General features: G+C 46.3%; 1 protein-coding gene across 1 annotated transcript in view; it reads left to right on the top strand.

Annotated features, from left to right (window-relative positions):
* ST6GALNAC1 (ST6 N-acetylgalactosaminide alpha-2,6-sialyltransferase 1) overlaps positions 1-23,067 on the top strand; it is a 33,340-nt gene extending 10,273 nt beyond the window's left edge. The window contains exons 3-10 of the mRNA XM_019542819.1: positions 3-356; positions 15,039-15,207; positions 16,347-16,518; positions 17,164-17,302; positions 18,943-19,046; positions 20,492-20,581; positions 21,326-21,425; positions 22,829-23,067. Coding sequence (XP_019398364.1) covers positions 3-356; positions 15,039-15,207; positions 16,347-16,518; positions 17,164-17,302; positions 18,943-19,046; positions 20,492-20,581; positions 21,326-21,425; positions 22,829-22,999 — 1,299 coding nt within the window. The 3' untranslated portion in view covers positions 23,000-23,067. The remainder of the gene's footprint in view (positions 1-2; positions 357-15,038; positions 15,208-16,346; positions 16,519-17,163; positions 17,303-18,942; positions 19,047-20,491; positions 20,582-21,325; positions 21,426-22,828) is intronic.
* Positions 23,068-23,880: the final 813 nt, after the last annotated feature.

Here is a 23,880-nt window from a genome sequence, read left to right as displayed (position 1 = left end):
AGCCAGCCAAGGATAATGGTGTACCAGCAGTGCCCAATAACGAGCCAGCCAAGGATAACGGTGTACCAGCAGCACCCAATGACAAGCCAGCCAATGAAAAGAGCATAGCCCAAAACCAGGCAAAAATGGAAGTGGCCCCCATGTCAGCTAAGCCTGGTGCTGTGAGACCTGTGACACATGGCCAGGGTCACCCCAACTCTGCAGTGCAGAAGCCAGCCGTTCCCGCAGGCCAGCGGGTCAAGAGTCAGGTCCCTGCAGCGACAGAAAAGAAAAGGCTGAAGGCTGCTGATTTCAAGTCTGAGCCCAAGTGGGATTTTGAGGACCAGTATGTCCTGGACAGTTCGTCTCCACCATCGGTAAGCTCTGTCTTGTAATTACACCTCATAGTTGGCCTTCACATTTTGGTCTCATAAGTCACATAGCTAATTAGTCTTTCCCCTGAAAGGCAGCCAGTACAGCAACTTGGAGGGTTCAAAATGGTGGAGGAACTGGGGTTTGTGGAGAAAATATTATTTCTTGGAGCCAAAATTTGCTTTCACTTTGCGCCCCTGCATACCTACAGACACGGAGGCCTCTACAACAAGCCTTTGTTTAAAATCAGTGTAATGGTATATATAGCCAATGATGAAGACGGGCAAGAGTAGGTTTTCACAAATCTTTGCCAGCACAACCTTGGGAAAAGGCTTTGACATAGAAGAAAACTGTGTCCATTTAGGAGGAACAAATGTTATTTTCAGTGAAAAGTTTATTCTTCCTCCCTCTTCTATCCCCACCTCCAAAGTTTTGCAGATGGATTACTGCTTTCGCCTCCCATTTGTCCCAGTTAAATAGCTTAAAGCTATTGGCAGCTCTACTTTAAGTTCAGAGCCGAATTCACAAGGGAATGGTGGGCTAGATCTCTTTGCCTGGTCTGAATCTGGATTTGAAAGGGAGCATTTGCATTCTTAGAAGAAATAAGTGACTGAGTTAGCTCCAGGGCTGACTGCATTTGCAATTAGGCTTTTCCTAGATAGCCATTATCAAGGCTAGATGAAGCACACTTGGTCTTGTCCCTGCCTTACAGTTCCTGGAAATACCATGGGGAGGTTTCCCCTGAGGCAGCACAAAAAACCCATGAGTCAACATACCAAACTACTGAGGAATTGGCAAAATATAAAGGTTTCCTGGTGCTCTCTCCATGTCTGATCTGGCACCATTAGGACTTTTAACTAACTTCTGCTTTTCCATCTATTCCTTACTCACATCTATATAGGAAGCAAATTCTTCGCAAACCCCCTGACGAACAGATGTTGTATGCCAGAATAAAAGTGCACATGGGGGGTTAGATTTATATTGGTTTCAGTTCAGACCTTAGGGTATCCTAAAAAACTTTCCTAAGTAGGGGATGTCTGTGTCAAAAGCCTTTCTGACTACTTCTTGACAGCTCTTCTAGCTTCCCACTTCCTGCCAACTCACAAAGTCATTTATTCCCAGCTGGTGAAATATGAGGGGGTTCCCTTCACACCTCTTCCTCTGTCAATTCTGGAATGGACTTTGGTCAATCATCTAGTTCAGTGATTCTCAACCAGGGTGCCACGGTATCCTGGGGTGCCTTAAGATCCTTTCAGATGTGCCATGGGGTGTCACACAGTGTTAGCACTGTGGGGTTTACAAACAGGATTCACAAGATAAACCCAGAGATTTCAAATAGAAATCCAGAGTTATGGTCTTTCTGAGTTCTCTGCAACAGAAAAACTGCTCTATCATTTTTCTGTAGTCAAAAGAAGAGTCAAAACTAAGAGCAGACATTTTTGACAGGTGCCTCAAATCTATCTAGGGTGCCTTGAATTTATCCAGGGGCACCTCGGATTTAAAAAGCTTGAGAACTACTGATCTAGTCCAAGCCTGTGCTTTGTGGTAGTCAGTGATACTTAGACTATCCCCAACAGATGCTTGTCCATCCTATTTTTAACAATCTCCAATGAACACGATTCTACAACATGCCTCTGTAGCATGTCTCAGTGTTTCAATGCTCATGCGGTTAAAGAGTGTCCTTTATATCCAATCTCCATCTTCTCTGTGGCAAACTAAGCAGAATCTTCTTGTTCTTCCCCCAGCACTGTTGGAGAACAGTTGGTTCCTGCAGTGTTGGCCTTACATAGATCTCAGTTCTCTGATTTCTAGACTAAAGAAACCCAATTCCTTCAGCCTTTGCTCATGAATCATGGCCAAGTTCAGTGCACTGCCAGTGAGAATAGTCAAAGGAGGCCAGTGACTGGGTATCATGGACTTGCCTATACTGCAATGGTGGGGGTCCTGATGGTGACAAGCCCAAGAATGCCCTGTTTCACCATGCTGGCTGACACCCCCCAAACTGGGAAGTTCACCCATGAGGCTCACTGGGAAGTTCACTCATGAGGCTCACCTCAGCTCATCTCCACTGGCTACTCACAGGCATGCTGGAGACAGATGTCTTGAGAGGAGACCAGAAGAACAAGCCTGGACTAACCTCACTGGTATACTTGAAGGCTTGGAGTGTGCCTGTGGGCATAAGTTGGATGGGGCATGCTCAGGACCATCCTTGCAGAGATCTGTGACCACTGTGGTGTGGACAAGTCCTCTCGGGTGTGTGCTGATTATTACTTACATTATAGACACAGGAAAATGACAGGAAAGAAGATAGTTTTTGGATAATAATCTATTATGTGTCTGTGTGCTCTGCAGATCCTCTTTTAGCAACATGCTTTGTAGTTCCACAAGGTGTGGGTGTGTCCAACAGAAAAATGCTGGATAAAAGCAAGGCTTGTGATTGCTATGATTGTGACTTATAAACAGGCTGGGTCAATAAAACTTCCTAGTATAATTAAACCATCATTTTCAGCCTAGCTAAATAAAATGCTTTGGCGCTGTTGAGCAATTGAGAGAGGCATAGCTATTTGCAAGCAGGAGGTCAAAACTTCCTCCCGCATATAACAAGTTGTTATTAAATGATCTGTAAAAGTATCTTAGAAAGACTAAACACTGCTGCCCCAGATCTAGGGTACTGCTCCCATAATGCAGTGTGGCTTGCTATGGATTTAAAGGTCTGCTCTTCCCAACATATTACAAGTGTATGATCTAGGTAATGAGGGCCACGCTACTATATTTTTGAACCACAATTAGAGATAAGCAAATGATCATAGCACATATTTTATTACACAGATATGCTTTGTTTTCTATTTGTCGGGCTATCAAGTTAGGCCTTGTCTATGTGGAAGTGTTACATTAGTGTTACATTAGCGAAAGCTCAGTGTCACGGCGCAGGGTCCTAGGGGTGGCCGTGATCTCCCCTAGCGCCCCCTATCCTGCCACGTTCATGTTAAACACCCTCGTACTCACCCGCCATGTCTTTGATGTTATGTATTTATAAGGGAGGCTGCCTTTTGTCCCTTTGGACACGGTGCTCTGATGTTTCCTGGCCCCTGTGACTCTGTGTACCCCAGCCTTGTGGGCTATGCGTGGCTCCAACCGCCCCTTTACCACACCCCAAGCCTTGCTGATGTACCAGACGTTGTTTGGTCTGTTTCTCTCTCCGCGGCCCACAGGCACTCTGGCTTGTCTCGCGACCTTGCACCCTAACAGGCACTCTGGAATCGATGCCCCCTTTGCTTTGGGGTCCCCGTCGCCCCCTTTGCTCTGGGGCGCTTATCGTGTTGCACCCTCTCTGTTGCCAGGGTCTGTGCACCCCTGAGTGCTGCGCCCTCTCTGACGCCGGGGTCCCCACGCTACCGTGGAGCCCCTATGAGGCCTCCTCCAACCCCTAATAGCCTCGCCCGGTCCTCCGGTCTAAACAGTAAACAGAAACTCAAGCCTCTTGGCTACAACATAAATTCAAACCATCTGGCTATAACCATATTCAAGTCTGTGAAAGGGTTTCTCCCTCTCTCACCCATCCCAAGTGCCCGAGTATCCTGGCCTCTTCCTTCTCGTTACTCTGGCAGAGTTCCCACCCCTATGGCTGCTGGTAGGGAGCTGCCTCCCTGGCCTCTGCATGGGTTTATATATATATCAGGCCCTGCCCCCTTCCGGTCAGCTGACCAACAGCAGTTGCCCCAGCAATCAGCACCCATGCCTCTTTATAGGTGCTCTGCAACACTCAGGTGTGAATTAAATTGATATCACTTATACCTGCACACCCATAAAATTTGCCCAAGTAAACAAGACAGTAACATTTTCTGAGGGGTGGAGGTTTTGGGAAATTTCTTCCAATGCTATTTTTATTTCTGCACCTTGAGTGGATAGTTCTAATGGGAGACTTGGGTCCTGAGATCAATAGTATACACCCTAACCTTTCAAAAAATCGTAAGGAAGATTGATTATAGACGTGAAAAATAACACAAAAACAGTGCTTTACCAGAAGAGGAAGCGCATTAGTCCAACCCAGCTCCCCAGCGTCTGTATAGATTAGTGTACTTCAGCAGGGGGTTTTGGCACTTTTATCTAAAATTCACTGAATCAGCTATTAGATAAAAGCACCAAAAAACCCCACTGAAATGCCCAGTCTATACTGATGTTGGGCAAGCTGTGTCAAACTAATGCAGTGCCTCTTCTGGGATGAGTGGTGCTTGGCACAAGGGTGCACCAAGATTAAAGTAAAGCACTAGGTTGGGTTTTTTTTCACGTCTGTAAGCAGCCATGGTCTTGAAATGAGGAGACTTTTAAAGATCATATGATTTTTAAAGAGCATTTTGTCTTATTTTTCATTTGTTTGCTAGCTTTTTTTTGAGCCTTGTTTCTTATTTTCAAAGCCATGAGGACTAGAAAGTTACTTTTATTGAAAATGAAAGCAGAGTTGCACGTGACTTCAGGAGCAGGAGCTTTAAGAAAAGCAGCACATCTATCTAGCAAGATTCTCCAAAAGGTTGTCAGAGTTGACGACACTCCATAGTGTAGTTTGTACCATGCCGCTTATTAGAATCATGTTTCTATTGTCAGCGGGAGTTCAGAATTTGTTTTCGCCTGCTCTTCTCTAAAAGTGGCAGTTTCTGTGAATGTTCCTGCTGGAAATCTCTTTGTTAGAATTCATGCAGAAAGCAAACACAAAAGGGGAGCAAATCCTGCTGAAACCTGTTTGGTGTTTGATTCTAGCAAACATTTAACAAGGCTTTTGATGCTATCCTCCATAGCTTCTCATTAGCAAATTAGAGAAATGTGATCTAGATAAAATCACCATGACAGGGTGCAGAACCAGTTGGAAAACCTCAGTCTGACAATAGACGGCAGCGGCTTACTAGCATGGTGAGAGGTCATTTCAAGTGGGGTCCGACAGTTCAGTCTTGAGCCCAGTTGTATCCCGTATGCTTAGTAATGATTGGGAGAACATGCTTAGAAAACTTGTGACTGACCCATACTTTCATTCTTGATAAATACGGTCAGAAATCTCCATGATCCAGTGCCAAAAAACCAAAACCAAATGCAAAATATTTACATTTAGGAAGGAGAAATGAAAAACACAGAAGATTGGGGTAGGGTGGGGAGAGGCAAGTCCTTGAATGGGTGAGGTGAGGAGGTTGTAGAAGGCCGGGCAGAAGAAGTTCATAAGGACAGGTCAGATAGACGACTGACAGCTCGAAGGGATGGTTAAGGAGGTATTGCCTAGAGGACTGGACTGGGACCCAGCTAACGTGTTCCTATTCCTGGCTTTGCCTCTGATCTGTGTGACCCTGAGTGAGTTACTTCCCTTTTGTTTCTCTTCCCAACCCTTTGCTGTTTAGTCTGCCAAGCTCTTGGGCAAAGTGGCTTTCAGGTTTCTAGGCACTACTCTGATAGTAACAGTGGTCCAGGCATATGACCAAGAGCCAGCAACTCCTGAATTCTGGTGCTGTGGCCTTAGGCAAGTTATTTGGCCTTTTGCTGTACTGAGATATTTGTACTTCCCCATCCTTTCTGCTATGGTTTTGGTGGCAGTGGTGTCCATTGTTCATGTGGATGGCCTTCAAGCAGCTACCAGCATTGCAAGCCCCGTGTTGTTTAAGCCTGCTTGGAGTCCTCAGAGTCCTGGCCTGCTTTTATACATGTTGCCTGGTGTGACTTGCCCTCTGCACTTCTGGGGAGCAAGGCTAATAAAGTGAACTGAGAAAGGATCTTGGACTAGGTTTTATTACATCAATATTTACCTTTTGGTTTTAAGGTAAATAATGGCTTGTCATCACTCTTGCCTGTATAGCAGATATGGTTCTTCAGGTGAATCTGATATCTTTTATTAGACCAACTTAAATTGTTGGGGGAAAAAATTTTAAGCAACAATTTTCTCCAACAATTTAAGTTGGTCTAATAAAAGATATCTGATTCACCCAAAGAACCTGGTCTATGTCCTTAGCCCAACATGGCTACAACCTATACCCCTCTTGCCTCTATAGCAGGGGTGGGCAATTATTTCGGGCAGAGGGCCGCTTACTGAGTTTTGGCAAGTCAATGAGGGCTGCATGACAGGCAGCCAGGGGCAGATAAATATTAATTTTCAAAAATTTTTTTTGGGGGGAGGCCCACAGGCTGGATAGAATGGCCTTGTGGGCCACATTTTGCCCACTCCTGCTCTATAGCATTCTACCAGGATGTGGAGTGATAATAACTGCTCAGTGTGACTAAGTCACGTAGCAAATACTTTACTGAGTTACGAAGAGAAACATTGCCCCAAAAGCTATGCAAACTCATTTCTAATCCCTTTGCTGGGGGAGTAAATTGCTCTTATGAGACAGTTAAGTTTGCACGTCAGCGTGAATTGAGTTACTGCCAAATGCACTTGGCCTTTGGGAAAAAATATGCACCCGGATTTCCGTGCTCCGGCATGGAGAGAGATAGCAAAGTGTGCTTAGGGAGAGAACCACAGCTGGGGAATACACAGGACTCCTAGATGAAATATATAAGCCCTGCAATTTTGGATGATCAGTGTCACCAATTTGGCACCTTCCTATAGACAGAGTAAGGAGTCTGTTAGGTCATCGTAACTTAAGGACAGGATACTGCTGTTCAGTTTGAACATGGCTCCAGGGGGCTTTGCTTTTCTCAAGCTACAAACATCTGGATGCAAACATTTTTCTGGAGATGGTGTGATGATAGTGTAATGACCTGCACCAAGACAAATACATTAACTGTGCCCGCATTGCAGTCATTTTGCCCTCTGAACCAATACATCCACCTTTGGAGAGGGAGAGCAGAGGCTTGCAGAACAGCCCAAAACAAATGTCCCTGAAGAGCATTTTGCAGAGTTGAGTTAAGGAAACCAATATACAGCAGTTTAGACCAGGAAGCGAGCATCATTTTACTCAGCTACAATTACACAGGGAATTTCAGTCTACAAAAGATAATTCCTCAAGTTGGATTTTGGCCAGGACCCTGGGGAGAAACACCTCTAGAGTCTTACAAAAAGCAGGACAGGATTAATAATGAACATATATCTGGACACCACATTTCAATCTCATCCCAAATTTGCTCTTTGATCCCACAATTCTGCATGGGTTCAAAGAGTGACTCAAAGAGAAACTGCTGCCTTCTAACTCACCATCTGCTCCACATCTCATATTGTTGGTCTTTTCCCTGGAAACATCCCACCTGTATATTAGCTCACTATGGCCCTGGATTCATTTATGAGATACAACAAGTTCAGGGCTTAGGAAGAGGAAATTACTCCGTTACTCAAGAACCACAAGCTATGTTCCAAGTTAAACATTACACACTCAGGCATCCCACATTGTTTTCTTTTTACTGCCCGTAGTAAAAAGCAAATAAAGTGAAGTGTGCCCTTGTCCAGGTTGTGTCTGTAAACACCAGGTTCCTCTAGTGGGGAGGATAATGACAAGTCTGCCAATCTAAGGCAGTGATTCTCAGCCACATTAGATTCAAGCCCTCGCTTGGAAAATGCTAGCTCTTAGATTTTACACATTTTTTGATTACAGAAAAGTAATAGAGTAATTCTTCTGTTACACAGAACTCAGAAAGACCACAGCAGGTCAGAATGCTTTTGACACTCTGGATTCCTATTTGAAATTTCTGGGTTTATCTTGTGAATCATGTGTTAGTGTTTGCACACCTAACTGTGCTCTATTGTGCAGCACCCCGTGGCACCCCAAGGTGCTGCAGCACTCTGGTTGAGAATCATTGATCTAAGCACTGGAACATAGGAAATTTAGGCTTTGTCAATGCATCATCATGTTTAGAGGCTGAATCTTGGGACTGGGAGCATGAACCCTGACAGCATAGGCTAGACCAGCTCTCCTAGGGCGAACCTGCATCAGATTTAGCCACTGTGGCTAAGTACAGGAATTCAAAAAGCCCAAGCCTGAATTGATTCAATCTTTGCAGGTTAGTCTAACCTGCATAGATCGAACCAGCAAGCAAGTGAATAGACATTCACTTTTGATTCCGGAAATGCAGGCACATGCCTGCAAGTGGACAAAGCCAGAAGCTGGAGGGCACTAGAGTGAACCCTCCCTTCCCTTCTGCAGTGGCTAGGCTGGAGAGAAGCTGAGCTTGGGGGGCGGGCAGGCCCCAGCAGGCCTAAGTATGATTTGGGAGAGGTTTAAGCCCCCACCCTGGCCGGAGAGACCCCAGCCAGGGTATACCTAGAGGCGGGGAGGAGGGGAAGCAGCCCTTGACAGGCTTTTTGGGGGGGAAGGAGTGTGGCCAGCCCCCAGGTCAGACTCTGGCCTGGCATGGCCCCCTGAGGTGAAGGGGGCAGGGCAGGGGTGACGTGTAGGGGGTGCATGCAGGTGCACGTTCATCCATAGAGTGTGGCTGTGTGCCCCCTGCAAAAAGGTGCCACTGACACTGTCAGCGGTGCCTGTGGGAAGTCGCTGCTGACCACCCCACCACTGCCACTGCTGGCGGTGTCTGCAGGAGGGCCACGATTGCCGCTGGCCACTGCCACTGCTGCTGGCAGCGCCTGTGGGTGGTCGCCGACCTCTGGTTGATGCTTGCCAACCCCCTGCTGCCAACAGTGCTGGCGGCATCTGCGGGAGCTCCCAGTGTACCGCTGCCGCGTTTCAACCGCCGCCACACTCCCACCACCACCAGCGAAGCCGTGCCCCCCCAGCCACTGAGGGCATATGCCATTCATGGGGCAGGGAGGTGGTTTATTCTCCCTCCAAGGGACCCCAGCTGGGGTCTGTCTGGCCAGGGGTGAATGGCAGAGGTGGCGGTAGGGGTGGGGGTGGCCACCAGACAGCAGTCCTGCTCTCTGGAGCAGACAGCCCAGCCCAGGGCTGCAAAGCATGCTGGGATGCCGGGGGACTATGATTTAACTTGAACCAGGAAGGGGTCTGAGACAGAAGTTCCATAAACCGGTTTGACGTTAATCAGTTAAGTCTGATACTACATTCAACCAGGTTTATCTTAAACTAGTTTTGGCCATTTTGAAACTGGTTGATGTGCACTGAACTTTTGTGCACTGTAATGCTGGACTCATAAGAGAGGTGACTTTGCCTTTCATCTGTCCTGTGTCTCTGTTGCTTTGATATAGTGCCTTAAAGACAAATATCTGGGGCTACCAGATCATTCACCTTTGTCTACAGCTTTCAAAACTCTTCAGGAAACTTGCTTATGAGCAGAGCATGTGAAACTTGTTCCTGGAGTCTGTGAGAAAGGAGCTGCCCCAATGCCTGCCATACACAGTGGGCCACACTCTGACCTCAGTGGAAGAGTTTCTCAGTATTTTACTGATTCAGCTGAAATAAGTGAGTTCTCGCCACCCCTTGAAGTCAGGCTTCAGCACTCCAGTTTAACATGGTTTAATATTTGCCTTGCTCAGGGAGGCTGATCTTGTTGCAGTTGAAGGAAGAGGCAGGGCTGAGCTTCAGGAAATTTAGATTCTACCTCTAACTCTCTTTGTGAGTTTGGGCAGGTCATTTGGCTTCTCAGATCTGTAAAATGAGGCTACTGCCCCTTCCTTTCTCCCACTCCTTTGTCCGGCTCCTCTAATTAGATTGTAAGCTCTTTGGGGCTGTCAGTGTGTGCATGCCTATTATCCTCAGGATGAAAAATTCAAGACACACAGAACTGTCTGGGCAGCCTCCCAGTCCAGTTTCTGTTTGGTGAATGGGGCACATGGAGAGATGTATAATAAACATGAAGTAGTGGATTATACACATGCACACTGTGGTTTATTGATCCACCTCAGGGTAGCTCTGAAGCCTGCCTGGTATGTCTGTGCTTTCTCAAGAGCTTTTTAAAGCCTAGCCATATGTTTGTACCATTCACAGTCAAGAATGCGTTATAATGATTTGACTGGTTATTTGAAAGGTGCCTTTGAGTACAATTCCAAGAGGGGCTTCGGCAGCTATCCTGTAAGACATTAAGGCTCCATTTTCCAGGCACTCTTGGAAAGCATTTTGCACAGTTGAATTAATCCTTTCAATCAATGCCACAGTGTCAGAAATGCACACTCTCTTTTGTGCTGCAATGAGCTTTGACTAAGCTTTCAAGCTTCAGGGATTTGGAGCTGCATGCAGACTTTGGTGGTTAAAGCTGATTCCATGCAGCGATGTCTTTTGGCAGTTTCCTACCACCAGTCATTGTTGGCTCCGCTGAACTGACCACAGTGCAGCCTCACAGGCATTTGGGCCTGACTGGGTCTGCTAAAGTGCAGGTGCATGAAAGCCAACTAAGAGCAAGGACTCAATTTACTGCAAAAGGGGAATTAGGGTAGAAATTGCCTGCCTCCAGGTGGAGGTGAGTCCCAGTGTTGGAGATAGGATGTCACGTCTTCCCTTTCTAATACCACATTTAGAGAGGGAGATTGTAAGATCTTTAGGATGGAGGAATCATTTTTTGGTTCTGTGTGTATATACAGCACTTAGCACAATGGTGTCCTGCCTCATAAGTGCAGCTCTGAGGGTGGCTATACATGTGTTCTAGGGTGGGAGGGGGAGGGCATTTTAATTAGAGCAGCTCTTGGGAGCCACTCTAATTAAAGCACCTCAGTGTCTTGCGTATTCAGCATTCCATGTTTCAAAATGGGAGCAGGGGTGCTTTAACTAAAGTTCATTCGATGAGCTTTAGTTAAAGCGCCCTGCCACCATTTTGAAACGTGGGACCCTGAATACACAAGACACTGCAGCACAGTGCCAACTCCGTTGGTGCTCTGGGGCTCAAGCACCCACCAAAAAAATATTGCAGGTCCTCAGCACCCATGGAACCCCTTGTGCAGATGTTAAAAAAACAAAAAAAAGTGCTTTATCACAAGAAGTGGTGCATTACTTCAACCTGGCTCTGCAGTTTCTGTAAAGATTGGGTGCTTCAGTGGCGCTTTTTGGTGCTTTTAGCTAAAGCTGATTCAGTCAGTTATTAGATAAAAATGCCAACCCCCCCCTCCCCGCCCCCCCACTAAAGCACCTGATCTTTACAGATGCTGCAGAGCTGGATAGAAGTAATGCCCTGCCTCTTCTGGGCATGTGTGGGGGCTCGGCATAGGAATGCGCCGTTAAAAGTAAAGTGCCATTTCTTTTGGGGTTTGTTTTTTTTTTAATGTCTGTAAGCACCCACCAGCAAAAAACCAAGACAGCGCCTACGTGCTGGAGCGTTCTAATCAGAACACTCCAGCAGACTCAATTAATTGGGTCTGTTCTAATATGTTCTAATTAGAGTGGGTAGGAACACATGTATAGGTGCCCTGAGATGCTTCAATACAAAGCCTCATCATAAAAGGAGAGAAGGCCTCTGAGGCTGGAAACTGGTGTCTGTGGAGTGTGGTCACCTGTGCCGAGATATGTTACAGCCCAGCTGATTGTGCTCCAGGGACATCTATAGACATGCCCTGACTTGTGGTGCATTTGCAAGCAGGGGAACACCCTGGTCCTCACCTCCACATTTGCAGGCACATGGGAGAAAATCCCTTTGCAAGTGCAGAGAGGGGGACTTGCACAGGGGTCCCTCCTCCACTTTCCCTCCTGTGCAGAAACCCCAACTTGCAGACACACATCCCAAAGCCCTGAAGTCTCTGGAGGGCTGCATCTGGGCAAGTGGGAGAGTGAGGCAGGGGCTCCCAAAGCTTGAGGGGGCCAATCCCACCCCTCCAGCCCATGGAGGCCCTGCCCCGAGAAAGGCTGGAGACCTGGTGCTTCACACTGCCTGAGCTCTTCTACAGTAAATAAAGAGACAGGAGCTGAAACAAAGCAGCCCAATTTAATACTACCTTCTGCAGCAGTCACAAATTTGAGCACCTGTGGTGTGACAGACAACGTGGCATCTGTTTGCCTTCACTTTGTGCCAGCATAAACGTTTCTATGGTAGCACAAAGATGATACCTGTTTCCACCCTGAGTTCCTTCATAAGCCCGGGGCACAAGCAGTCACATGCTTAGTTTGCTTTCCAGGCCAGCCCAGCCGCAGGATAACACCGAAGCTACAGGCTTGCACAGCCATTGATGAACTCAGTTCCTGCTCATTGTCCACCCAGACAGGTGTGGGTGCAGATTGGAGGTGCACTTTTCCCTGTGATGTTTAACCTGGGCTAAATTCAGAACTGCCAAGATGCAGCAAGATGGTGCCTGGGGCTGTTGGGGTTTGGTGTGGGGTAGAAATTCAGGGAGAACAGCGAGAACAGGCATAAATGGACTTGCACCAGGAGGTAAGAGGTGAGGGAGTGTGGCTTCAAGGAAAGGAAATGTGGCTGGGGCACAAACAGAGCAGCACATTGAGGTCTGATGCACAAAGGCTTTCAGCTGTGCCAGGAAAGGGTTCCAGTAATGCAGTTCCAGGGGGCATAAGGCCACAGTGCCTTTATTTGAAGCAGCCTCCAGCAAACATGTTTAGTAAGTCTGATCAGCTGCTGCATCACAGGACTACAAAGTACTTTCCTAATGGCAAGAGCAAATGCCACTGGCTTGGCCTCATATGGTGTTAGTCTGACAACTCACACCTGCCACTAATTGCAGCTGCCAATTCACAGCCTGGGAGCATGTGTATGCAGAGAATTTGCCACCCACCACTCAGTGCAATACTCTAAAGATTTGTACAGATGTGACACTTTTTCACAGCACTCTCACAGAGCTGTGTTATAGTGTTATGACAGCTAGCAGCAGGCAGCTTCTCTGCATGTACATGGGAGGCGTTAAGTCAAAAGTTACAGTTAAGATCATTACTCTGAGATGTATGGCAACTGTAATTCCTTTTCTGATTATGTTTGCATTTACAGATATGTTAGTATTCGCACTGGCAGAGGGGCTCATATTTATATTTTGCTGGAATCCCTGAGTGTGGGTCTGACCCAAAGTGATTTGAAACCAGCAAAAGACTTCACTGGGCCTTGGTTCAAGACCTGTGCAAGTCAGAGCTTAACCCCCCACTCCCAGCTGATTCACTGCCACATTCAGGCAAGGTCCCTCTGAAATTACACTGCCTGCTTTCAGCACTTGAAAACCTAACTCATACCCATCTTACAAGACTGACGCTTGTCTCTCCCGTTACCATTTCTATCTTTGGCCCGATGTCAGCATTTCTTTTAGGTGAATCTCCTTGGTATATTTCCAAATACAAAGAACAACCATGTACTTTCAGGCAGAATGGTTCAGGCAGTAACCTTGATTTTAGATTAAGGAAGACAACAAAAGCAGAGTGCTCTTCAGAGAGCACTGTGTGTGCATGTCCTGGATAACAGTCTGCAGCGACTCTGAGAATGAGCCCTGGACTTGGCAGAGGGAGAGGGCATAGAAGTAGAAAAGAACTGCACGTAGAAAGCAAGATATCACATTTAAATAGATGATAACCCTCAGCTCCTTAGAGTTTGCCAGTGCACTCATTCACTTTAGCTAGCCTGGTATATGCTGTTGATATAGCAATCTTCTGTAATATAGTTTGATATGGTTATTAAATTCATATTTGCTATGCAAATCTTGAACTTCTTTGAGTTATCTTCTGTGAGTCTTGCAATCCTGACTGATTCCGTAGCAAATAATTCTATCTACTAGATATGGTTTTCCATAGTTTTCCTCAGGATTGGTCAGATGTGAGTCACAAAAGACAGGAGGAGAACCGTACCCTAATAACATCAATTAGACTGATATGGCTGAATCAGGTTTGATTAGACTAACAGTCAATGGCCATTTAGCTTCCTTGTTAGTTAATTAAATATTTACGGGGTGGGTATTATTCAAGTAGATTCAATATTTTTATGAGCATTCACTGAAAATGTGAACCATTCATTCGCAGCCTATGCCCTATGGGCTATCATCAGCTCATCCACTGGTTATTCTTTATTAACGTTGTATGTGAACTCATCTGAGTTGCATAGTATAGTTTCTTCTCTCTGTCTGAATTATCTTACACATTAAAATAACAAGTAGCAAATAATGAATAATACGTTCACTAGAATGCATTTAATTCCTGTGGGTCACAAGCCTTTTCATAGGTACAGGCTGTTTATCTGAATATTTAGGAATGACTAATACCATGCTACAGATCTCCATTTATATGCTAAAATATTTACAAATCAGGATGTAATTTTTACATATTCAATTTACATATTCATTTCTACTGAATGAATGAGAAGCTGTTTTTAAATGTTTAGTCAAACAGTGTCTTGCCATAATTTGCCTCATGCCCTCACATTCAGTAACCAACGGTGGCAAACATGTTTTAGGCTAGATATCAAGAAAAACTTTATGGTAAGGGTGGCTAAAATTTGGAATGGGCTTCCAAGGGAGGTGGTGCTCTCCCCTACCTTGGGGGTCTTTAAGAGAAGGCTGGATAGGCATCTGGCTGGGGTCATCTGACCCCAACGCTCTTTCCTGCCCAGGACAGGGGGTCGGACTTGATGATCTGTTGAGGTCCCTTCCAACCCTGGCATCTATGAAACCTGTGAAGAAACCGTGCATGCGTACATTCAGGTGGGAAGGAACCAAGCTCCAGTAAAGTCTGGGCCAAGGTTAAATGGGGTATAACTGGCATCAAGAGGCATCTGGATTTATTTCAGGGAGGGATCCTGAGGAAACAGGAAGGGTTATGATGAAACAAGAAGGTGCTGGGTATGTGCAATGGTGCCTGCCTTGTCCAACACTTCGTGTCAATACAACCCTCTTCTTCTACCAGAGCTGCCCCACTTCAGTGAAGGCCCAAGCTGCCAAGTCTGACTGGCTGAAGAACCTTTTCCTGCCCAACATCACACTCTTCATTGACAGGGTGCGCTTCAGTGACAGCGAGTGGGAGCGCCTGGAGCATTTTGCACCTCCGTTTGGTTTTATGGAGCTGAATTACTCATGTGAGTCCTTTTGGGGGTTGTTGGAGGGAACTGGGGATGACAGATGTGCCCCCTAGAGCTCACTGCTCACCCTTCTCCCCCTAGAGCTGGAGGGATTGGGCTCTCAAGCAAGGACACATCTGTAATGGGCAACAATGGTTTCTCCAGGGTTGGGGCTTCTTCCACTTCTGTCAGTGCCTTGAGCACTACATCAGTTTCCAATTTTGTGTTGTTCCTGAGTCATGGGACCTGATTCAATCTTTGTTGCTCTGTTACCACACCAGTGAAGTCAAGGGAACTTCAAAGAAGGAGCAACTCAATGGTGAATCGGGAAACATGGTGTTCTCTTTCTATTGTGAAGCCTTTTTTGTGCTTATATTAGCTGAGAGACTTGGGAGGCAAATAGCTCTGGAAGTTTCCAAAAATGCAGGGTTACTTATACCAGGAGTCAAATGGGGAATAGCTGGCAGAGAGATTTTATCCAGTCTGTGAAGGTGGGACAGTGGTGGCAAGGGGGATTGGTGATGATAGGAATCAGCAGTGGGAGGAAAACAGTAGAGGTAGTGGCTGGGCTGGGACCAAGCTGTGTTAATTTGGCCCTCTGTTGCTAAAAGTTTGCTGACCCCTGACTCATACCAAAGAGAAAATCATCTATAGGCATGCAAACTCAAATAACCATAGCATGGCCTGTCATAAGCTGAGCACAGGGAAGGGCAATTAGACATTTCCCTTCATGTTATGTAGGAATACAGGACTGGAAGGGGCCTCTTAGGCCACAGAGTCCAGTTCCCTTAATTCATGGGCAACCATACACTCCCAAATTCCTAACAGTCATCCACTCCAGTCCCTCCCACAGTACAACCGTGAAGCACATTACAAAACCAATACTCTCCTACAGTGTGAAGGGGACACAAAGATGACAGAGTGTATTTCAAGGTGGTAAGAGGGTTTCTTCTGAGATATCTAAAATTCGAAGTGTATTCCAAGGTAGGAGAAGGGTTTCTTCTAACTCATCAGGTATGTCCACTCTCGGAGGTGGAATAAGAGACTAGACGGACCACAAGTTAGCTTTCATATAACAATTCCCCTGCACTCTATTCCCAGCCCAAAAGCACTCAGCAAATGCACTAAGCCTCTGTTGACTCTTGTTTGTGTTGCAGTGGTGAAGGAGGTCTTAACACTCCTGCCACCCAACCCTTCCCAGCAGATCCTCCTAGCCAACAATAGTAGCCAGATACCAAGGTGCATCAGCTGTGCTGTGGTGGGGAATGGGGGAATATTAAACAATTCTGGAATGGGCAAGGAGATCGACTCCCACGATTACGTGTTCCGGTAAGAGCAGCCGCTTATTTTCTTTTCTCCATCTTGTACTTTCTTCTAGAGATCTCGGTTGATCCGACATATTTGTTTCTCAATCCTTGCTACCAACGTTTGAGTAATACCTCCACAGAGAGCATCCCCACGAACACCCCTGAACCATCTTTAAATATGTTTTCTGATCATTGCAAATGCCCTGAAAAGCCCAAAGCTAAATAACGTATCAGTCAGTTTGAACAAATCTTTGTCATTGAGGTTCCAGACTGGAAATTTCACAAGGACAGGCTTTCTTGTGCTCTCCCTGGAACTTCTTAATTCTAGCTAGAGCAAACAACTACAGCTGTGCTACTTTGCCACTTATAATACCACACTTGGACCCAGAAGTAAAGACATGATTAGTGAAAACAAGCCAAACTCAAAGAGCAGGAAATGGTTCTGAGCCTCAAGGCCTAGTCTGTCTGGGTTCATTCCCAGATCAACCTAGAGATGAGTCCAGAGAGGGACTCATATAGTTCACATTCAACTGAAGCTTTGACTAAAGGTTTTGACTGGTTCTTTTTTTATCCTGCCAGGCCTGATGTGAACTTGACCTCACGTGAGTGCCTGGGATTAAACCAGTTACCTGCTAACTTTGCATTTCTGTTTGCTTTTCGGAGCCAGGGTGAGTGGGGCGATGATCAAAGGCTATGAGAAAGACGTGGGAACAAAAACGTCTTTCTATGGATTCACATCCTACTCCTTGGTGGTCTCTCTCGTAACACTGGGGAGCATGGGCTTCAAGAAGATCCCAATGGGAAAAGTAAGTCAGGCACATGACTTCAGCACATACACCCAGGTGCTGCTTTGCCTGTGGTCTCGATTTCTGATCCTGACCCGTGTGGGTCAGCAATAGCATCAGAGGATAGGTCTTCACTGCAGAGTTTGCCCAGATCTGGGCACCTGGGTCTGGGTCTTAAGACCTGGGTTAGCCTCACTCATCAATAATCAGCAATCAAATCATACCCAGGTAGTTGCATCCATGCTGCTGCTGCACTAATTCAGGGGTGACACCAGGACTGACAGGGGCATGTCCCATGTTTCCTAGTGCTGCCCTAAGCTATGCCACTCTGTGAATTGTTTATAAGTGGATTATAGGAAGACTTGTCTAGCCTTTTCAGGACCCTATGATGAAGTAATGCATATAGTCAAGTAATGCCCTTCACTTTGGAGGAGGCCATGAATCCAGTAAGAACTATGATTGGATCCAGCTGTTGGCATCAATGTAATTCACTTCTGTCCTATATCACTCCAACCTGGAGGCTGGCAGCAGTCTTGTGTTGTGATTTTGCCAGCTGTCCCTAGCTAAAGCTAAGATGGGTTGAGTTACCATTTAAGTAGAAATTCATCCTGGAGCACGTACATCTTGTAGAGAAACGGTATTGGGAGACCCTCTTCCCTCTGGGTCAGCCCTGATCTCGTATGGTGCAGAAAGCAGTGTGATGTTGGATGTCTTTGGAAGCAGTCATCAGACTGATGCTCTGACTGATTTGCAGTCATTAAACATTCAGTGGTACATTTTTTGGAAAGAACTAGGCTTTACAGCCAATGTCCTGACCAAATTACCTTCTGTATAGCAACTGTTCTGCCTGCAATTTCAATCAACAATTATAGTTTTCATTTCCTATCCTAAAGTACTGTGGCGTGCGTGTTGTTACAGGCTGCTAAACAGCTGCTGTGAATCATCCCAGAGGTGCATGATTGTGGTCAGAGTGGCTTTTTGGGCTGTTGTGAAACAGAAGATGGTGTTCAGGTGTGAGATCACATAATTGTGGTGCTCTTCATTCTCTGCGGCATGGCTGGGTGCCTGGGGAAAATCCTGGGGAAGCTGTCAATGCTGGGTTTGGAAGCTGGCTGCGGATCTACCTGGCAGATCAATCTAATCTCATTATCTAACCTGTTCCAGGGGTTCTCAACCTGGGGGTCATGAAGGAAGTCTTAGGGTGTCATGACCAGCCTGCCCTACCCATGTGGCTAAATGGGAGGGGGAACTGGAGAGATGTGAGGTGAGTTTTTGGGGGGAGGGGAGGTCCTGTCATGAATAAGGTTGAGAACCTCTGATCTAATCCTTTTGCATATGTATATCTTTTCCCTCCCTCACTTGCCTGTCTTTCCATGAATGTATCACTACGGGGGCCTTGGAGCTCAGGCTTGTGTCAGTCCCTCACACCCTGAGAAAAACAAACAGGATCGCAACCAGCAAGTACCTATTTGCAAGCTCCTTAACTATTCTCCATTTGGACAGTGCCCTGCCCTGTGTCCATGGACTAAGTAACAACAGTAAACTCTGGATCTCTGCCCAAGAAACCCAGTGAAGCAGGCAGGGCATCTTCTTCCTATTAATAGTTAATGCCCATCTCCTTTAGATGCCAGCTACTAACACTTCCTTTATGGGTTTCCTAGGACATCAGATACATTCACTTCCTGGAGGGCGAGAGGGATTTTGAGTGGCTCAAGGCTCTCCTGTTGAACAGGGACGTCAGGAAGGGATTTCTGGACCAATACGGGTAACACAACCTGTTGCCACCTTTGTACAGTAAGAGCTGAACTTCCTGCAGCTTCCCCTTTCCTTTGCATGAAGCTTCACCAAAGCCAAGCCCCCTGTGATCACTGCACATCACATGCCATTTTTCACAAGGGGAGGAGATGCTACTATTTCAGCATCACGGCACTAGGAGGGGCTACCTTCTGCCCCTCCCTGTTCCTGGGAGAAATCACAGTTGTCAGCTCCTCTGGCACCCTTGCATGCTGCTGTGGTGACTGGCTGGTCTGTGCCATCCTGGAAGTGGCTGCATTTCAGTGCTGGGTGTGAACACTATTGCCTGTCAACAGTAACTTGCAAAATATTTTGTGACTGCTCTGGGCAAAAAGTGCAGAGACCACCTAGGTGTTACCACAGCACCATATAAAAAGAGAATAAGAATAATCTATTAAGTGGTTTTGATTTTGTTTTTATGTGGTGGTGTGGTAGCATCCAGGGTGTCTGCCTGGCATGTACCACCCACAAGATAACTGTGTTAGGGCAACACTTCACCCAAGCTTATATCCTGCTTCTCTCCAGTATTAAGTAATTTGGGGGCGGGCATGCTAACATGGCTCTGTGGGTTCCAGTACCTGAACAGGCTCGCTGTGCTGTGTGTATGTTAGGGCTGTGCGAAATGGCACTGTTCCATTTCACCTTGAGTTTCAATGGTTTGACGAAATAGTGTTCTGTTTCGAATTTCATTTAGGTTCGAAGCAGCTGTTCTGTTCCATTCCTTCAAAACAGAAACACTGCCTCTTTTGCTGGGGACAGGGAGTCAGCCCAGCTGACTCCCCACCCCGGAGCGATCTAGTGCAGGGAATGGGAAGTCAACCTAGCTGGGCTGACTCCTGCCCCCACCATGATCTAGCACCTGGGGTGGGAAGTCACCCCAGCTGGACTGACTTCCCGTCCCCTGCCAGATCTTGTGCCGGGGTGGGAAAGTCAGCCCAGCTGGACTGATTTCCCATCCCCAGTGCTACGGTCGAAATGTTTTGATTTTCGAAACGTTTCAACTAGCCTCATTTGTTTTGAGGCTATTTCGATGGCCTTTGTTTTGCTTTGATTTTGCTGTTTTGACCTCGAAATGGGTCAAAACAGTGTTGAATGAAACAGACGGTGAAATTTTGCTCAGCCCTAGAGTGCATGCCCCTAGCGGCCCTGATGACTGATGGAAACTACATTATTCTAAGTCCTGTGCGCACACAGAATGAAAAGGCAATGCCTGCAGTCAGAAGATACACAAGCAGATGATGAAGACTTCATGTTATTCTTGGATGTGCTCCAGAATAATTTAATATTTCTCTTGTTTCTTTTGACTCTGACCAACCATTACGAAAGGGCTGACTATTTGTACAAAGTGATATGTGCTCTGAGTGGTTTGAGTTCATGCAAAGCTGGAGTCTGTTTCCCTTTCCTTCCCTTCTGTAGGCGCAGGCCTCGGGACAAATTCAGTGATGATTTTAATCTGGGCCAGTATCTGGTGATCCATCCTGACTTCCTCAGATATATGAAAAACAGGTCAGTAGTGCGGCTTCTGTGCTAACTAGTTATTTCCCATACCGTTATTTCAGCCATTCCAGCGTGACTTGCCCACTTTTGTCCCTTGTACACTCACAATGGAGGGGTGGGGTGTGGGTGGGATTTTCCCTGTGCAGAAAATCCATGCAAGGCCTAGGGTAGGCAGTACTTCAGCAGGACTTTGGTGGAACATAGATCTAGTTTGCTGTCTCTCTGTACAAGGGCAGTTTTCATCCTCAGGAAGCTGAGGGATCAAAATGGGATAACTGCAAGCCACTTTGTCTTGCTGAGAAGAGTATAGAAGTAACCAAAACCTTGCAGCCTGATTGGTGTGGATGGCCTCCTCCCACCCATACAGAACTCCACTGTAGCCACATGGCAGATTTGGGGCTGACCTGTCTGTCCAGTCTGATATCCTGCCTGTTACAGTGGCCAATACAGATACCTTAGCAGAAAGTATTATAACCCCTTTTTGCCTGAATCACAAGACTAGATCATTATTTACTCCTACCTTTATTATTGCAGGAAAAGGGCCTTCACTGCCTTTTTCCCCATTTGAAATGTGTCGCCTTTCTATTGCACAGAGCCCAGTGCATTTCAGATTATCAGAAAGGATAATCCAGGCAGCATTGACATCCAGATGTTTGTAGCCCCCAGGGAGAGTTTGTGAAGAACAGAAATAGCCAGGCAGGCGGAGCCATCCTAAGTGCTGAGAGTTCATCTTCTCCTTTTGTCTCTATGCAGATTTTTAAGATCCAAAACTCTGAATATGCCCTACTGGCGAATATACAGACCCACCACTGGGGCTTTCCTGTTGCTGACTGCCCTCCATCTCTGTGACCGGGTAAGGGCTCCGCACTGACTTCCTTGCTGTCTGTGGGCAAGTCACTTAGGCTCTTGCTCTGAACCCATGCAGACGGCACTCCCCTATTGACCTAGCAGTAAATGGCTACTTTGCTTTTAGGCTGGGGAATCAGATGTATCTGAATAGGATGCTCAGCTTATTATTCCCTTGTGTACTGTCGGCACTGCTGTGCTTTAACCATGTCAGCCCAACAAGCTGCCTGGAGTTGGGATGGACCTCAGCTTTCCTTCTGAGCACTATGAAAAACGACGGATGCTTTACTTTTTGCTCCAGTTTCCTTATTTGTAAAATGGAGATAGGAAATCGTAGCTAGCTCTCAGAAGTGTGGTGAGGAGATGCACACAATGGAGGTTTTTACTCAGTGCAAACAGAGAAAGAATATCAGGACTTGGTCTGATAATAATAATAAGTGGCATAGATACTTGTTGTTCCTTCTCTTTGAGGAACAAAGTCCTAGATTCAAGAGGAAGATTAAAGTTGGTGATCAAGTGAATGCTTCTAATCACATTGGCTCATGTGAGATTCCCTAGAAAAGGCTCTCTTAGGCTATGTCTGCACCCTGTTCTCAGCATGTCATGCCAAGCACGTTCTGAAACCTACCCCATTCACTCATCCACATGATCCAACCCCCCAAAAGTGGCAGAGGAGCCCCTGTGGGAGTATCCTCCAGTGGTTGTTTGCAAACACACCGGGGCCAGAAATCTCCAGAGTAGCCACATGAGGCACTGTATTACAGGCACGCTGGTTGTGTCTACATGAGATCCTATCGCACAGTGGTTACTGTGCATTTATTTAGTACTTGTATAAGCAAGTACTAAATAAATGTGCAGTAACAAAGTTACCACACAGTAGTGCCAGCAAATGTCTTTTAAGTGACGCTACTGCGCAGCAGCCTAATAATGCTGCACAGTAGTGTATTAGCGCTGTCCATGCTGTGACATGGTACTGCACAGTATTATTCAGCTACTGTGCAGTCAGCATCTCATGTAGATACATCCACTTGGGAACAGCTCTGCCCTTGAGCTGTGGGGAGATGACCACAGTAGCCTGGTGAGCTGTGGGAGAGAGTGAGCTGGGAGCAGCAAAAATGTGCCAACCAGTGGTCCCTTGCTGGCTGTGCAGCCTTGAAATGCCACCGACATTCAGGGAAGTGGGTCTAAGAAGAGCAGTGAAAAATTGACAGTGGAAATTCTCAGTGCTGCACATAGAAATGTGGGAGGTGATTTGTCTTTTTTCCACCAGGCGGAACCCTGTCTGCTCCTTGCCTCCCTACACACAAGGTCCCCTTTGTTTTACCAGCTTTGTTTCTCCCACTCCTTAAGGGTCTGTCCCATTTCAGGTTCAAAAGTCTCTGTGACACTACATCCTCCTGCCTTTTCCAGGTGAGTGCCTATGGCTACATTACAGAAGGCTACAACAAGTACTCGGATCACTATTATGACAAGGTGTGGAAACGCTTGATCTTCTACACCAACCATGACTTTGACCTGGAGAGAAGGGTATGGAAAAAACTCCATGATGAAAAGATCATGAAACTCTACCAGCGCTCCTGACCAGGGACAGAACAGACCTTGCCTGGAGACTTTACTTCTCCCTGATAAAACATTCACATGGAAGAGAAACTTGAAGGAAGAGAATTTATATGGAAGAGAAACTGATGGAAGACATCAGTGTCTCCGGACTTGGAGTCATAGTCTCATTTTTTTTTAAATGCTGTTGTCCTTTGGCACCAAAAATCTTATGTCTCCAGGTGGCTTTCCAGGAATATGCATCCAGTGCTCCTGTTAACCATCAGGAAACAGACACCATGCAAGCAGCAAAGACATTTCCCATTCTGAATGTAGGTACAGCAGGCACAGGGCTGATTTCTTCCCTCCAGGGCATGAGAGCCATAGTAGGTTCTTATGACTAGGATTTCTTCAGAAGGTAGAGTTAAGTCATGGTGGGCATGTCTATATGTGCATTTATGTGCCATAATTACTGCACATGAAGTTTAGTATCTGTAATAACAGTTACTAACCCAATGCGCAGTAACTGGCACTACTGCGTAGTAGCACCAGCACATGACTTTTTAGTGATGCTAATGTGCATTAGACAATTCTACTGTGCATTAGCACAGTGGCATGACTTTTGACATGACCCGCTAATGCTCAGTAGAATTAGTCAACTGCTCATTTAGCATCTTATGTAAATGCTCCCTGGGAGAGAGGATTCCAAGATAGATGGCTTTGCAGGTCAAAGGTGGTTTTGGTCCTTGCATGTTTCCATTTGGGGGGCCTTCTGGCAGCATGATGTGTTCAGGTAGTGGCTGAAACGGTGTTCAGTTGGGTTTCCTGGGGAAAGGAATCCTTCTTGAGTGTAGCAGTTATTGGAAAGGGGAAATTAGTTTTGGTAGATCCCTCATTGCCAACCTCCATTGAACTCCATGGCTCCA

The sequence above is a fragment of the Crocodylus porosus genome, unplaced genomic scaffold (assembly GCF_001723895.1).
Source record: "Crocodylus porosus isolate Cpor-Errol unplaced genomic scaffold, CroPor_comp1, whole genome shotgun sequence".
NCBI lineage: Eukaryota > Metazoa > Chordata > Crocodylia > Crocodylidae > Crocodylus > Crocodylus porosus.
Note: the sequence above shows the minus strand (reverse complement) of the source record. Positions and strands in the feature narration are given on the sequence as shown.